At 38.3% G+C, this 15,621-nt stretch overlaps 1 protein-coding gene across 1 annotated transcript in view; it reads right to left on the bottom strand.

The window, feature by feature from the left end:
• LOC108534983 (neurexin-3) overlaps positions 1–15,621 on the bottom strand; it is a 766,104-nt gene that overhangs the window by 7,358 nt on the left and 743,125 nt on the right. Inside the window, exons 11-13 of the mRNA XM_017880661.1 lie at positions 15,033–15,414; positions 14,057–14,247; positions 13,116–13,289 (exon numbers count right to left, since the gene is read on the bottom strand). Of these exons, the coding sequence (XP_017736150.1) occupies positions 13,116–13,289; positions 14,057–14,247; positions 15,033–15,414 (747 nt within the window). The remainder of the gene's footprint in view (positions 1–13,115; positions 13,290–14,056; positions 14,248–15,032; positions 15,415–15,621) is intronic.

Here is a 15,621-nt window from a genome sequence, read left to right as displayed (position 1 = left end):
AGGTGTCCATCATTTCAAATTTAAATACTTTTTAAACTGTTGATTGAATCAAAAGGCAAAGATTTCAGAAAAGTAAACTGAGGCACAGAAAAGTGACATAATTTTCCCCAAAATCCATAGGTGGCAAGTGAGAGGGTGAGGTCTCAAACCCAAGCTTGCCAATTGTGCAGCCCACTCACCGAAACTCTCATGGATGTGGGTAAGCCAGAGTGGGGTATGTGCACGTGTGGTGTCATTGGATTAATAAAAGTAACTTAAGGTATTTCTAACCTACAACTGGGTAAAGGTGACATCTTGATGTAAGGATTTGTTTTTGTTTTTGTTTTTTACAAGGAAAACTTTCAAATACCATTTCAATTCAATTAAAACTAAACAGGAAGATCTAGTTTTGTCCAATTTTATGGACAGAAATCTGTATCAAATAAATATGTTTAAAAGCATAACAGACAATCCTAGGGACTTAATAATTATAATTTTTCCTAAAACACTCTTCCAAATCAACATAAAATTCCAGACATTCTTAGATAGCACAAATCCATATAATTACATATTTACAAAGTCTTTTTTATCATTGTCATTATTAATTATTAATATCTTAAACATTGAAAGGCCTTGGGAAGTTCCTGTATAGGAATGGTATAAATTACTTTTGCTCTTGATATGTGATTAACTCTCACTGACATAGTCACATATCCCTATGAAAAAAGATGGTGATTTTCTTTGTATACTAGAGAAAGTGACAAGACAACAGAAATGTGTCTGGAAAGACTAAATAAGATGTCAATGGTGGTAATACTTTTGTTTCTAATTTCCAACTCTGCTTTTAGTTTGCTGGAAAACATGAAACTGCATCTCATTCCCTTATCATTTTATTTCTCAAATAATTCTGATGGCTGCCACAAATTTCCTATCATTTCTCTTGAATGTGGGATTGTTTCTCTCATTAAGAATTGTCTGATACAACCATTTTATGCCTGTCACACTGCTCAAGAATCCACCCTTGCAGTACGTGTGCACTGATTTAGTTAATTCCTCTTCATGGCCTAGAAAATCAAAAGTTGATAGATTATCTTTTATTGCTTGTAGGTCCTTGAAATAGACTCTCTTCCTAAAGCTCACAACACTAGTATCAGAGTGCACTTTCCCTGTTATTACCCAAGTAAGACTTAACCAAACCTATGTTTCAAACATCCCAATTTGAAATTCATAAATAGTGCTAAAGCAGCACCAGCTAGTTCTAACCAGACAAGAAGTGGATGGAGAAATGTAGGGTGCAGGGGTAGGGGGTAAGGGGGAAAAGGAGAAGTGACAGGCCTGGAGACCATATCAAGTTTGTCTTCTCAATGTGCACTCCTTTAGAGGGCCGAGTCTGGTGACCCAGGAGTGAGGATGAGGTAAGGCTGATCTATCAACCTTCACTAACTTTAATCACAAGGAGTGAAGGGCTTAAGTCAAAGGGCTTAGACTCTATGGGTGTAACCTAAATGTGAAGTTATCATAGTAGAACTCTGTGTTAACCAAAGGGTTTGCCTGTCCCAACAAACCACAGCTTCCATGGGAAGGAGCATTATGAGAGTTGGTGATATGGTTGGCTGTGTCCCCACCCAAATCTCATCTTGAATTGTAGCTCCCATAATTCCCATGTGTTGTGGGAGGGGCCCAGAAGGACGTAACTGAATCACGGGGGTGGGTTTTTCCCATGCTGTTCTCATGATAGTGAATAAGTCTCATGAGATCTGATGGGTTTATAAAGGGGAGTTCCCCTACACAAATTCTTTCTTGCCTGCTGCCACGTAAGATGTGAGTTTGCTCCTCTTTTGCCTTCCACCATGATTGTGAGGCCTGCCCAGCCATGTGGAACTGAGTCCTTTAAGCTTCTTTTTCTTTATAAATTACTCAGTCTTGGGTATATCTTTATTAGCAACATGAGAACAGAATAATACAAGCTATGAACTGTCTAAAGAGATCTTCCACCTTCGACTTAATTTTCTACCCTGGTAAGTGCCTAATCTTTCTACTTTCACATTTTTAAATTTACATTGTTTTATAGGGAAAAAATGAGTGAACAGTAGTTGGGTGGAAGGAAAAAAGCACAGAAAAGATGAATATACATAGATATATGTGTATGTGTGTATTTATATAAGTCTCATATAAATAAGTCTATAGAAACCCTACAGGGAAATTTTTGAAAATGCAAATGAATTATGAAAGACTCTTACTGCCTACCTGAGCAATCTATAGTCTCTACTGCTAAAATGTAAAAATTAAAGAGTTGAGAGGCTTCAGGAGAATGTGATGCCTAATTTTATGTGTCGAATTGACTGAGCTAAGGGATGCCTAGATACCTGGTCATTATATATAATAATAATGAAATATTGTTTCCAGGTATGTCTTTGAGGGTATTTACAAATGAGATTAGCAGTTTAACTGGTAAAGAGAATAAAGTAGATGGTCCCAAATGTGAGTGGGCATCATCCAATCTGTTGTGGTCCTATTATGAATAGAAGAAAAAGGCAGAGGAAGGGGGAATTCACTTTCTTTGCTTGAGGTGAGACATTGGACACTGGTGCTCCCGGTTTTGGGGCTTTTCAAATCAGAGCAGAACTTACTCTATCATGCCACTTCTGCCCCTGCCACCCCCATTCCCAGAATCCAACTGTTTTGTTCTCTAGCATACAGACAGTGGACTGTGGAGTTTCTTGGCCTTCATAATAATGTGAGCCAATTCCTATATATACATACATAAATTCCTATATATATATAAAAAAAGATAAGATGTATATATCCTACATAGCATACATAGGATAGCTCTCTGGAGAACCCTAACTAATACAGAGGGTATTCCTGATAATAAGGATAGCCTATTTACTTAGCTGAATATATGTCTTGGACCCTTCAGCAAAGCTACTTCCATAGCTTTCAGAGTATTTCTAAATTTACAGTGTTGAGCCCCCTTGGCTTTTCTGAAGAGAGTCATTTACAGACAACATGAGATCTATTCATTTCAACTGGAGGAAGCCAAATTCACTTATATTTAGCTTTAAAAGAAGAAAGCAACAATCCCTTAAAAATGTCAAGTGAATCCACTGAGACGTGAATACACTAGGTCCCATTTTATAGAAAATAAGGCAATGCCAGAGAATAGGGTCCTAAATCTTATTATAAAATTTCATTGGCAGAGAGACCTAAGGGTGGTTGTATTCCCAAGATCATGCTTTTTGTCTTGAAGTCAGGACCTATGCCTTACCAAAGATAAGGAAGGCATCAAAACCACTCTTCTCAAGCATGTTCAGATGTTTATGGCTTCCTCTTCTCAAACGGAAGTTTTTAAAAGGCCATATGACTAGAGTCATCAGTGAAAAAGACAAACAATAAAATCTAACATTTGGAGCAGTTTCACTAACACCCTTATTCTCTTCAACCACTTCAACCCTCTCATAATACGTTGGATGTAAAATTGGTTATGGCCATGGATGGGAATTGGTTGACTGAGATGGCTTCATGGTGTCTTTATCCCCAAGGGCCTTTTATTGGTAATATATCACTAGTAAATGTTTAACAACCAGCATCCCAGGAAAAGGAAAATCAAACTGATTTGTAACATGTGTTGGTTTTATTAGTATTCCACTCATAGTCAATTTCAAGCTATAACATGTTACATCATGTAAACTGGCTTATAAAATCCCTAGAAATTCCTGTGCCAGTGCCAGCTCTAGCACAGCACTACTCTTGATGGTCAATGATCTAAAAAGAATAGTTACAGCTTGAGAGTAAATTGATTTACCCACAGCACACTTCCATGACAGCAGAGAGGTGGGAGTTGATACTTGCTGCAGGTAGGGTATTTGTAAGAGTGAGAGGATGGCTGGTAGCATGAAGCCTTCTTCTTCAACCCACCCTATTTTCAGGGGATACCTGGGTCACAAAGGTCAAGTAACTCTTTTCAAAGTAATACACAATCCCTCATAAGTCAATTATTCTTTAGAAAATATAAATTGAGGAGTCTATCTGCTTTTCCTTGTTTTCTAGGCACTGATCTAGGGGTCTGCTGGGGCAGTGGAATATACTTTAAAAGAGAAGGAGAAGGAGTTTCAAAGGTCAGTCTCAACAAAAAAAGAGGTAATTTAAAATACATTGCTCTAACATTGTGCAAATATTATCCAGAATTTTCCAAAATGGTGTTGATATGAAAACCATCTACCATAAAGTCAGCATGGAGGACATACTCTCTGATACTCTCAGATACTCTCTGGTCATCCACGTACTCTTTCTGCTTTGGAAATAAGCAAATCCAGGCTCACACCATATGGCATAATAGGCAAAAGGTCATGGGCTTTAAAATCCAGTTTAATCACTTACTAGTAATGTGACCGTGGGCTGGTGATATAAACTCTAAACCTCAGTGTCCCCATCTGCATAACGGAGATATACATTTCTACTGCACCATATGGTGTGAGGATTAAATGAGAGAACATATGCAAGACCTACAAAGTCACCTATGAAACAGAGATAACAATATCTATCAGGTAAGGTTGTAGTCACAATGGAGATACAACCTGCCAAGTCCTTAGTGTATACCATCATCAAAGAGACTCTCAATAAAGGTCATCAGCAATTCTGCTGGAAAGGACAATAAACAGGTTTCCTCCTCCCACTTACGTTGAGTGTACAGTTTATGAGGAGTCCAGAAACAAGATGCATTACGGTAGTGTGCCACACTGACACAGTTGTTTTGTTTTGTATGCCTCTCTTGTATAATGTGGAGGAAAAAGAACAATAATGGTAAGTTCACTTTAATTTCTGTCTCTCTTATTATTTTCCATAATAGAAATCATTTTGAAGAACTTATAGTAGGTCAAATACTATATTTTGTAACATAAAATACAATGGAAATTTGATACAATCTTTAGTTTGGGACAAAATGAGGTGGAGGACAATATTCATCATAGTAAAGACAATTACGGTATTAAAATTTCTTTTACCTACTAAAGGTGTTTGGCTAATTCTAACTCTGTTCTAAAATGCTTTTAAAGAATCTTGAGATTTTCAAGGCATCTGAACCCAATACATTGATTGACTTTCTCAAAATAGCCAGCACTTAGCACCCAGATCCAATGGATCCTGGATCCCCTGACCACTTGTTCACCATCTGGGCAGAGGGGCACCTTACATTTCTAGAAAAAAAGTCATTAAACTTCAGAAATAAAGCTTGCTAAGAGAAGTTATAATTAAAGGTGGAATAGGAAGATTCTAATTTATCACCTAATACAAAAAAAGACTTATTCTTTTATTTCTCATAGTTTACATCATCTGCCTCACACCCCACAGGTCAATCTTAATATTTCTTTTATAGTTTTGCAGCTCCTTTCTTCCATGAATAGGATTTTAGGGAATCTCTTCCCTTCCACTAATACCTTTCTTAGAAACAGAAAGGAATTAGAAAGTTAATTCTAAATGTTCTATAGAAACTGTCATTCTATCAGAGGTACACTGATACAAAGACTGCACTGCTCAGCAAGGCAACCTCCCTCCTGTGGATCACAGGAGTACCATGGAGAGCTCCTATCTCCTCTATTGACCTAGAGAGATATAGATTCTGGCCTGAAACCAGGGAAGTTGGTAAATTTCTTCCTTGATATTTTTTGTCATAATATGAAAATATATGTGTTACTAACCAGAACAACAGTGTAGCAGTGGAGAGGGGGTGTGCAGCAAACAGGAGAAAGAGTTCACTTTCTTTCTAGTTCTTCGAGGTTTCATGCAAAAGGGAAACTTGTTTACCTCCTTGGCCGGGTAAAGTAACAGGCACTGGGGGCATGTCTCTTCCCACTGTCTTGGAATATGCTGCTTCACTCCTGACTCTGCTCTCTGTTTCTAGTTTCTGTCTGCATCATCCCTTCTCCATTCTAGTGTCAGAGTGATCTTGATAAAACGAAAATCTAACCCAAATCTCTGTCCTCCTTACAGCATCCTTGGGATAAAGTACAACTCCTTACAGGAAAAGCCTGTCATTACCTGTCTCTATCCTACCTCTCTCATTTTATCTTCTATCATATCCCCACACACACATTATTTTGGCCACATTGAGCTTCTTGTAGTTTCCCAAATAAGCCAAGTTCTCGAATATGCTTCCATCGTTCATCCATCTAAAACTTACTTGTCCTTCAGACTCAGCTCAAACTCTCTCTGAGAAGATATCCCCTGAGCACTCCCCATGACCACCATGACCCTACACCATCCAGTGTCTTCCTTCATGCTCACATGGCAGGATGCATGTCTCTAGGATAGCAGTTTTCACTTTGCATTGTAAGTATTGGCTGATCATCTGTGGAATTCTTTGAAGTTAGAGACCGCATCTCATCTGCAGTATCCTAGCAGCCCTAGTACCTAGTCCCTGACACACAGGCATAGCTGACACTAAGTTCCTGTTAAATTGAACAACACACTCACCGGAGAAGTTAAAAATGCTTAAATACAAATAAAACACTACCCCAACCACACAATAACAAGAGGACTTAAGCTGTTGACTCATCTAGACTCATTATGTCACTTCTTATACCTCATTGTTATGTTTCCTTCTGAATACATTTTTGTCTAGGCTTCCGACTGCCTCATTTCTTTGTCATATATCTTCACTACCCTTCGTACTTCATGGTAATTAGTACTATCTGTACTCACAGGTTGTAGCTGAAAAAGCCAGCTTGTAGCTGAAAAAGCCAGCTTGTGAGTAACAGTCCACACTCCAATGTTAGGAAACAAAAAACTAAAAGCTTTTCCTATAAAACAGAGAAAGAGTAGGATGGCCCCAAATAATTAAAAAGAATAGTAGCTCCTGCCACAAACAAAGAGACTGTCAAGTCGTTACAAGAATGGAGGAAAGTTCCTGCCAATGGAGTAATAATGTTAAAATCATATTGATGCCTAGACTGCTTCCATAAAAGGAAACATCAAGATATTCCAAACCACTATGTCCCTAAATCTGTATCTACACTTTAGTAAACAATTTACTTTAGGCATGGAAATCAATCATTCACTTCTCCCTACAAACCATTATTCCTTTGGATGAGAACTTTCAGATTATTTTGCCATGTCTGGATTCTCTAGGTGAGAGGATATGCTAAGCTCTGGGAATTCAAAATCCATATAGTTCTTACCCTGAGTAATAGTAAAGTCATGGAAGAGATGTAGTTGTCCAGTTTAATTCGCTAAATCCAGTCCTAAGGAGCTTCAACTTCCTTGGATTGTCTTGCATTGCAGATGGAATCCTGTCCCCTTCTCTCTCCCTTTCATTTGCAGAGTGATATATAGTGGATCTTTCTTGACAATTAAACATAATGTCTAAAACAACAGTATTGCCACAAGGGCCCTCTATACTTTGAAACTGAAAGCTATCGTAAAACCTCTTCTGACTTTAAGTCCTAACTAGTGTATATTCTTTTATTTAATTTAAATACATATTAAAATACATGTGAACCTGCCAAGAGGCAATAAAGAAAAACAAAGTTATGGTAAAATAATGAGAGTCTTTATTGGTGGATGTCTTCTGGAGAGATAGGTGCTTGTACTGGTTAGCTACATGGTGTATAACAACTAAGTCACGGCAAAGTCAATGATCTTTTTAGATGAAAAGTAATTTTTTGAACGTTACTTTTGCCTTAACCACTTTTAACAATTTGGACTGATTGCAAACTCAGCAGAGGTCATGAGGCCCAGTCTCCTGCTTGACAATCAGCCAAAAGACAGCTAAAATGCTTGTTCTTCCTTTGTTATTCTGAGTCATAGCAGCCTGGCACAATAGGATCAGTGGGCCATTACTGACTTTGTAAGATGCCTCTTTGAATAGTGGACAAAGCAGTTTCTGCAATAGACATTCACTAACATCTCACATGCAGTATTTCATAAGGTATTCAGGATTAAAATGACAGATCATCTTCTTCCCCAAGAGTACTTTTTTCCTGAGATCACAAAACAGGAAATTAAAGTGCTCAACCAAAATCCCCAATAGAAAATATAAATCTCTGAAACATTTTAATGACATTAATGTCTCCCAAATGCCCAGAAATATTTAAAACTTTAAAACTAGTTAAGAGAAAATGACATTCTCTTTCATAAAGCCCAAGCACTTAAATGCCCTGCTCTAGGAAATGACCTCCCTGACCTAGAAAATAATAAATTAAGGGCTCAGTTGGCTTTTTTTTTACCTTCCAAGTTCTTTCCTCTATCTATGGTGAATAAATTAAGTTGCCCTCCACGGCAACTGCTTGGAGAGGTATTCATCATTTCCAGAGTAAATTAATGTTCTTGTGGGTAGTCACAGTATGGGATGCTGTCAAACCTCTTTGGTACTTCCCCAAAATGGAATCATGTTTCTTTCCCCATGAGGTCTCCTCTTGATAGCTATTTTTTATGCATTGATCTGGGTTATCTGTCACCCTTTCAGAAGAACACAGGGTTCAGCCACCTCCCCACAATTGCTGCTGTCCAAGAGGTGTGACAGCTTGAAGATCTCTAAAGAAAAGATACCAAGAGTTACACAGGGCATCTTTCAGTCCAAAGTGGTAATGGGAACAATAACCTTCTCTACCTTGCAGGTCAGCTTTGGTCAACGCAACTTTGTTAGCAAAAGAACAGAAAAAGCGAAAACAATAACCAGAGGTTAGTAAGAGGTAGAATAAACCAGGATAACATTACAGAAATGAAAACGCAATCTCCATAACCAACATCACTCAGACAGACAATTGAAATGCTCTACAGGTTCAACAGAGACAGCAAAGACGGGGTTGGGGAGTGGGGCAGGGGGGACGCACAGACCAGGGACAGAGCCGGCCTCCTCAGAGCCAAGTCAGCAGAGCAGGGCAGAGGCGCATCAGACTTGACAAAGCACAGGCAACAGGCAACAAGAGCCTTCTCACACCCACACAGCCAACCTCGGGGAGTGCATGGTCAGACTGAAAGACACGTGTGTGCAATCAGATGGAGCCCACAGAAATAATTCTAAACATTAGGAGCTGAGCATGGAAGAGTCACTTGAGTGTACCCCTTGTGCCCTCTTGCAAATGCCACCCAGGAATTTGGCACTAGAATTAGACATTTGGATCATGGTGATTTGGGAACACCAAAAATCTCAATTTGTTTAATTTTAAAAATATATCCAAACCCAAATAGCTGTGGGCAAAAGAGCACCAGATTAATGTCATTTTTATTTATTCATGCCAGTTTCAAAACAAAGCACGTGTATTTCTTTCAGATGTTTATCATCTGCAGTTGTTAAACCACATTTCTAGCTGATCATGCCTTGGCCTCTGCAGCAAAGTTGGCCTCAATATAGGAAGATACATTTACCAGTAAAGTATTAAATCAGGTATGATTAAAAAAAACAAAAAACAAAAACCCTAGCTTAAATTGAGAGGCATCAAGTTACAACTAAATGTTGACTAGGAGTTGCCCAGAAATTGTACTTCATATCTAAATTACACATTTTGCATCTATCAGAGACATAAAATCAAATACTCGTTTCAAGATTTTTTTCCTTTTTGCTACTCACGCTTGAGAGTTGAAGAGTAGTAAATTAGTATGTTTTTAAATAATTTTGCTAGCACTTTGGGAGGCCGAGGCGGGTGGATCACCTGAGGTCAAAAGCTCGAGACCAGCCTGGCCAACATGGTAAAACCCCATCTCTACTAAAAATACAAAAAATAGCCGGGTATGGTGGTGGGCACCTGTAATCCCAGCTACTCGGGAGGCTGAGGCAGGAGAATCACTTGAAGCTGGGAGGTAGAGGTTGCAGTGAGCCAAGATCACGCCACTGCACTCCAGCCTGGGTAATAAGAGCAAAACTCCATCTCAATCAATCAGTCAATCAATAAATAAAATAAATAAAAATAATTTTGGACTCTTTCACCTTTTATTTTACCTGCTATCATGTGTCTGATATAATAGGGAAGGTAATACATTTACTACCTAGGGATCTTAAACTGTCATTATCAATGACTTTGATGGAAACATATATTAAATGTAGATAGATACAGATATTTATCTATCTCTGTGTGTGTGTGTGTATATATATATATGTTTATCTGTGTATTCTAGATTTGCTAGAATAAAACACATCTTGAGGAGATCCTGGTCTTAGTTCTTAGTTATAAAACCTCATCCCCTACTTGTTTACTATTCTATACAAAAGAAATGATAAATTAAGAAATGTGTTCTGTTTCCTGTGGTCCTCATACTACCTAACACTCAAAGACCTTCTTGGGGGTCTCATGCTCTACACAGGAGATTCAGGATACAAATCATGCCTTTTTGCAGCCTCTCCAGTGTTTTGCACTCTTCCTTTACCTCCCCACCATCTTACACAGAACCCTAAAATGCTCCTGGGATCTCTTGCAAGGGCTTATTCACAGTGGTACAAACTTCCAGTGACAGTAATTTATGCCTTAACTCGCTTTGGGCCATTTTTCCTGGCCACTTAGGCTAATTATCCAAGTCATTTGTGTACAATCAACAAGGACTTTCTTCCCTCAGCACTCACCCTCCACTTCATCCCACCCAGCGGGGTAGGCATAATGCTCAGTGAGTAACCATTATAATTATCTCCATGGCAATAGAGTGCAGTGCTATTAGGCTCATGGGACTCACCATATTCAGATGGTGGAGCCATCAAGCCACAATATCCGGTCTTGAACAATCAACCATACTCAGAGGAAGGTCGGAGCCCTCTGTAATGCATGTGATGAGTAATGCCAAACTGCACATAGAGCTGTATGTAGGGATAGGGACATTTTCCCCAACTCGTTATGTAATTTCTTTTTGCTGATGCTGATGCTCTTACTGCTTCTCTTAAAACTCTCTTAAGTGAAGTCATTTTCCCTTTATATTATATGTTTTAGTACCCTTTTATAAAGCTTAGACCTCCTTTTAATCCAATACTATAGCTTTATTTTACACCTTTTTATATTCTGTATACCTGTACTACCAATACAGCAGCCATTGACATGTGTATTGAGCACTTTAAATGGGTTGAGGTGTGCTGCAAGTATAAAATGCACACTCAAGTTTAGAAGCTTAATATGAAAAAAAAAAGTGTGAAATATTGATAATTTTATCTTGATTACATTCTGAAATAATATTTTGGATATATTTCGTTAAGTTGAATAAAATACAAAATTGAAATAAATTTGACCTGTTACTTTATACCTTTTTAAAATGTAGCTACTAGGAAATTTATAATTGCATGTGTTACATATATCTATTGGGCCTTTACATAGAGTTAAATGGATGATTCCTGTTAACTTTTAAATCTGAAGAATTGATGGCATGATAAAAAAAATGTAACATTTGACCAGTATCTCATGCTTTCTAATATGTGCTCTTATATTGTGATTTGACTTCATATGATTAATTATTCCAGGATAAATGGAATTACTGCCATTCCACAATCTTCTAAACTACTATATTCAATTTAATTCCAAATGCTACATCTATCCCAGGATTGCCCTTTAATACACAAAAGAACTAAAAGCAAGCCAAGGAGACAAAAATCCTTGATTGAATGAAATTGTTCATTTCTAGGAGCAAAATGGCTGCTTTAAGGGCTTAGTGATTCCCAACCTCCTGTCACTTTACACACACACACACACACACACACACACACACACTACATACTACAAACACTATATTTGGCCAAGAGAATTTAAGAAATATTTCTGGATAAAGGAAAAATGGAGTGCGTTATAGGAATGAATACTCCTATTACTAGCGCAAAACACAAAAATAACTCTCAGGCAAAGGGAAACAATTTCCATAACATCAAGTCAGCCTGATAAGCTGACAGGAAGCTTTTATAAAAGTGTGCTTTATGACAATGAGTGAACCCAGATGGAAGCTGTTTAAGAACAGAAGCGATACATGAAGTTGAACACAGAAGAGGAATGAACAGATTTGATGTGGTAAATTAACAACTGATACAAGGAAACACAATATATTGCACAAACACAGGACCATAAGGCTCAACCAAAGGGCTCAAAAAGAAAAAAAGGAAATAATTACATAGATCCTCCGTCAGGCAACTTCTTTGCCTTTCAAGTGAGGTTAAGAGTCACGTTTTCAGCCAACCCAAGGCTACTAGGGAAGGCTGAATGTGTTCACTTCTGCCATCTGCTGGTTAAAACTAGATTGTTTACACTGCAAAGAATTGTTGGATTCAGGAAGACCTGTAAAATTCACTTAACATCTCAAGAGATCATCTACAGGAACAGGCTGAGCATGGTTTGTTGTGCTGCATGGGCAGACATGCAGTATTATTAGATGTTTGACATAAAATACTATTTGTAAACAATAATCCTACCATTTATAGAGTACCTACCACATATCAGGCATTTTATATGTATTTCTGATTTCCTTACATTCAGGGTAAGTTTTATTGCCCTGTTTTACAGTTAAGAAAGATATAGCCTAGAGAAGTTACATCACCTTCCAAATGTCACATAGCTAACAAGAGCTACTACTTGGAGCTGAATTCAGGTCTTTCTAACATCAAAGCCCATAATGTTCCATTATACCACACTAAAGAACTGCCTAACAATGCCTGATAACTAGTAAGTACTTAATAAATGTTAGTTCCCTTCCATCATCATGGCATTTGGACATCATTTTCCTATCACCTACTAGATTTGCATTAAATAATGCCATCACTACCAGCCAAAATAAGAAACATTTTATTAATTAGTGACACCTACATAAAATCTCTGGTTTCCCCTCATCATGTATTAAAGTATAAATAAAAGGTTCCAGTGCTCTTTCAGCCATTCTGGAAGCCAAGTACACACTGGAAGAAGCCTGATGCCAATGCCAGGGAAGTTTTGGTTTTTATTATTTTTATTGCAAGTATGTGATACTCAGAAAACATCTGCCAAAGTACATTCCTGGAGCCTGTGGCACATGTCTTGACATACTAACCCAGTGACAAGAGGACACTGATGGTGATGCAATGTCACAGGGCAAATGAGAATGAGACAGGACTGGTCAACTGAGGAAGGAGGCACTGGCAGAGGCAGCAAAGAGGGTTGGTGCTTGCAACAAGGCTGTAGCTTAACAAGAAATAAAACAGGTTGTACCTTCACAGCCACGCTCGATCTGTCCGCTCCGATGAAGGGCATCATTGATGAGGTCCGGTAGGCGTCCATTCAAGTCCACTGATGCCAGACAGCCCTGAAAGCCATCTCGAGAGGCCACAAGCTTTGGGAGATTGCTGTACATGCCTTGGGCCAGACCAGCCATGTAGAGATCACCTGGAAAGGAAAGTCAGTAGCAAAAGAGAATGAGTAAAGGATGTGTTGATCATGTCAACTAGTTTGATACACTTGAGATAATTCATCAGATAAGGGATAAGAGAGCTGGGGGGAAAACAGCATAAATGAGATAAGCACCAGAGTTTCTATCCTGCAAAAAAAGGAAACCAACATTTATTACGTGTCATTCATTTTACATATATCATCTCAAAAATTTAATCATCATAGATGGAGTAAAGATTAACAATACTGTCAACAAAGCAAGCATTTATTGAGTGCTTTTTATGTGCTTGTTACCAGTAATATGCTGAGGGTTTTACAGACATTCCATCAAAACTTCTAACAATCTACACAGAAACTAGCAATTATCATCTTCATTTTGCAAAGAAAAGTAAATGTAAGCTGAACAAGGGCGAAGACATTTTACCCATGACACCAGACATTAAATGATTCAGCTGGAATTCCAAAGCCTATATTCCTTCCTCTGTATTACGGCCCCTCCCACACTTTGACAATTATCCTGTCACCACTCAGCCCCCACAGCATGACATTCCTGAGGTTATCAGAGAAAATGAACCACTCCTTGATGAGTCGTCTAAGTGAAAACAGAATAAATTGCATTACAGAATAATTCAACATTGTTAAAACAGGATATGGATGATGTATCAAAAACACATGGCACTCTGAACATGTGGTTTGCCTCTGGAAACAGTCTATCTATTGTAAGAAAAGCTCTATTAAAAACTAAACTTCTTTACAGGGTTTACCTTTCAAATCCAGGTTTTTGGCACCATTGATAACCTGAGTGACCACTTTGGTGTCCACTTTCAGGCTATGAGTGTTACTATTGTCCCGAGTGATGACGACATTGTGCCACTGGTTGTCATTCAGGGGGCGATCACTGTTGCCTTTGATCACATTGGGACCATTTCCGAGGTCAAAAACATAGTGTATATACCTAGGGAGAGGGAAAAAAAAAAAAAAAAAAAAGAAACACCCAATAATTGGAAAATCCCTGAAGTGGTGTGTAACTGACAGGGGGCTTCAAATCCCCCGTGCTAAACTGGCATAATGCAAGAATAATTTAAATATTGATATGAGATTACAAGAATAATCAGATTTTATTCTTTCATGCTTCACTTTAATTCCATACTCATCGAGTCCGTTTCATTAACACTACCTAGTAATACTCTGCAGAGTCAAAGTAGCACAGGTTGTACACTACAAAACATAAGGGGGTGACCTTTAAGTTCATAGTCAACCATTAATCTGTTTTTGTTTTGTTTTGACTGTTTTCTAATACATGGTAGTAAAATGTCTTGAAGAAAGGGCAACTTCTAAAAACTTGCATATATGGGCTAATGGTAGGATTAAAAATATCTATGTTTCATCTTTTGTTATAAATTGGGTGGTTGTGGTTAGCAATACTCAAGGATTAGATGCAACACAAATCAAAGTTCTCTTTTGCAAAAATAAGCTTTTCTTCTATAGTTTTAAAGGGTTAGATTGCATAGTAAAAAGTCTGTTAGTGTTGAGTTTGTGGAAGACCTTTAAATTAAAGCATGAGTCTCTCTCCTTTTCAGACCTATTAATTTTACGGATCTATTTAATCAAGGAAGATGCTGGAATGTCAGGAATGGAGGGTAGGGAGTAGAATAGACAAGTTTTTTTTATGCCTATATTTTATGTAGAGCTTCAGCAGATTAAAGGTGTCCAACATAAGTCATGATCCCTTCTACTTACCCCTTTACAAGCTCAACGGCAATGAAGTCATTGCCATCACCACTATTGAAGAGAATGAAGCCATCTGGTGAGGTGGTCTTGAACTGGAAGAAGAGGTGCATGGAGGTATAAGCCTGAAGGGTGGCGAGGCTCAGGTAGCTGCTCTTGGTCTTAAAGGTGACAGGGTCGGCAATGATGTTTCTCAGTCCAAAACGAGCCTTCAGCTCACAATAATCAATGTCACCATTTTTGCACAAGTCAATGTAGAGAAGGCCATTAAACATGAGGCTCTGCAGATGGCCAATGAAGCTGGAGGGGACAACGGAGATGTAACGTTTCTCAGTCATGATTCCCGTTTCAATGTTGTGGAACTCCAAACGGGTATGGTCTCCCACCATTGTACCTGTGGAAATTGTAAATGAGGTACAAACAGAAAAAGTTGCCATCATTCAGCACAGCACCCTCAAGTATATTTTTTGGGTATAACTCGTTTCCACACAGAATATTCAGTTTTCTTGGGTGAGTTCCAGAAAATCAAATATTCAATATGGTAGATACCTTACTTGGCCTCAGTCAGGGCACTGAGGACTAGTGTTGCCCAAATTACATG

Source organism: Rhinopithecus bieti, unplaced genomic scaffold (assembly GCF_001698545.2).
Source record: "Rhinopithecus bieti isolate Rb0 unplaced genomic scaffold, ASM169854v2 scaffold_11380, whole genome shotgun sequence".
In the NCBI taxonomy this organism is placed as follows: Eukaryota; Metazoa; Chordata; class Mammalia; order Primates; family Cercopithecidae; genus Rhinopithecus; species Rhinopithecus bieti.
The sequence above is the reverse complement of the archived record's forward strand: the minus strand, read 5'-3'. Positions and strand labels throughout refer to the sequence as shown.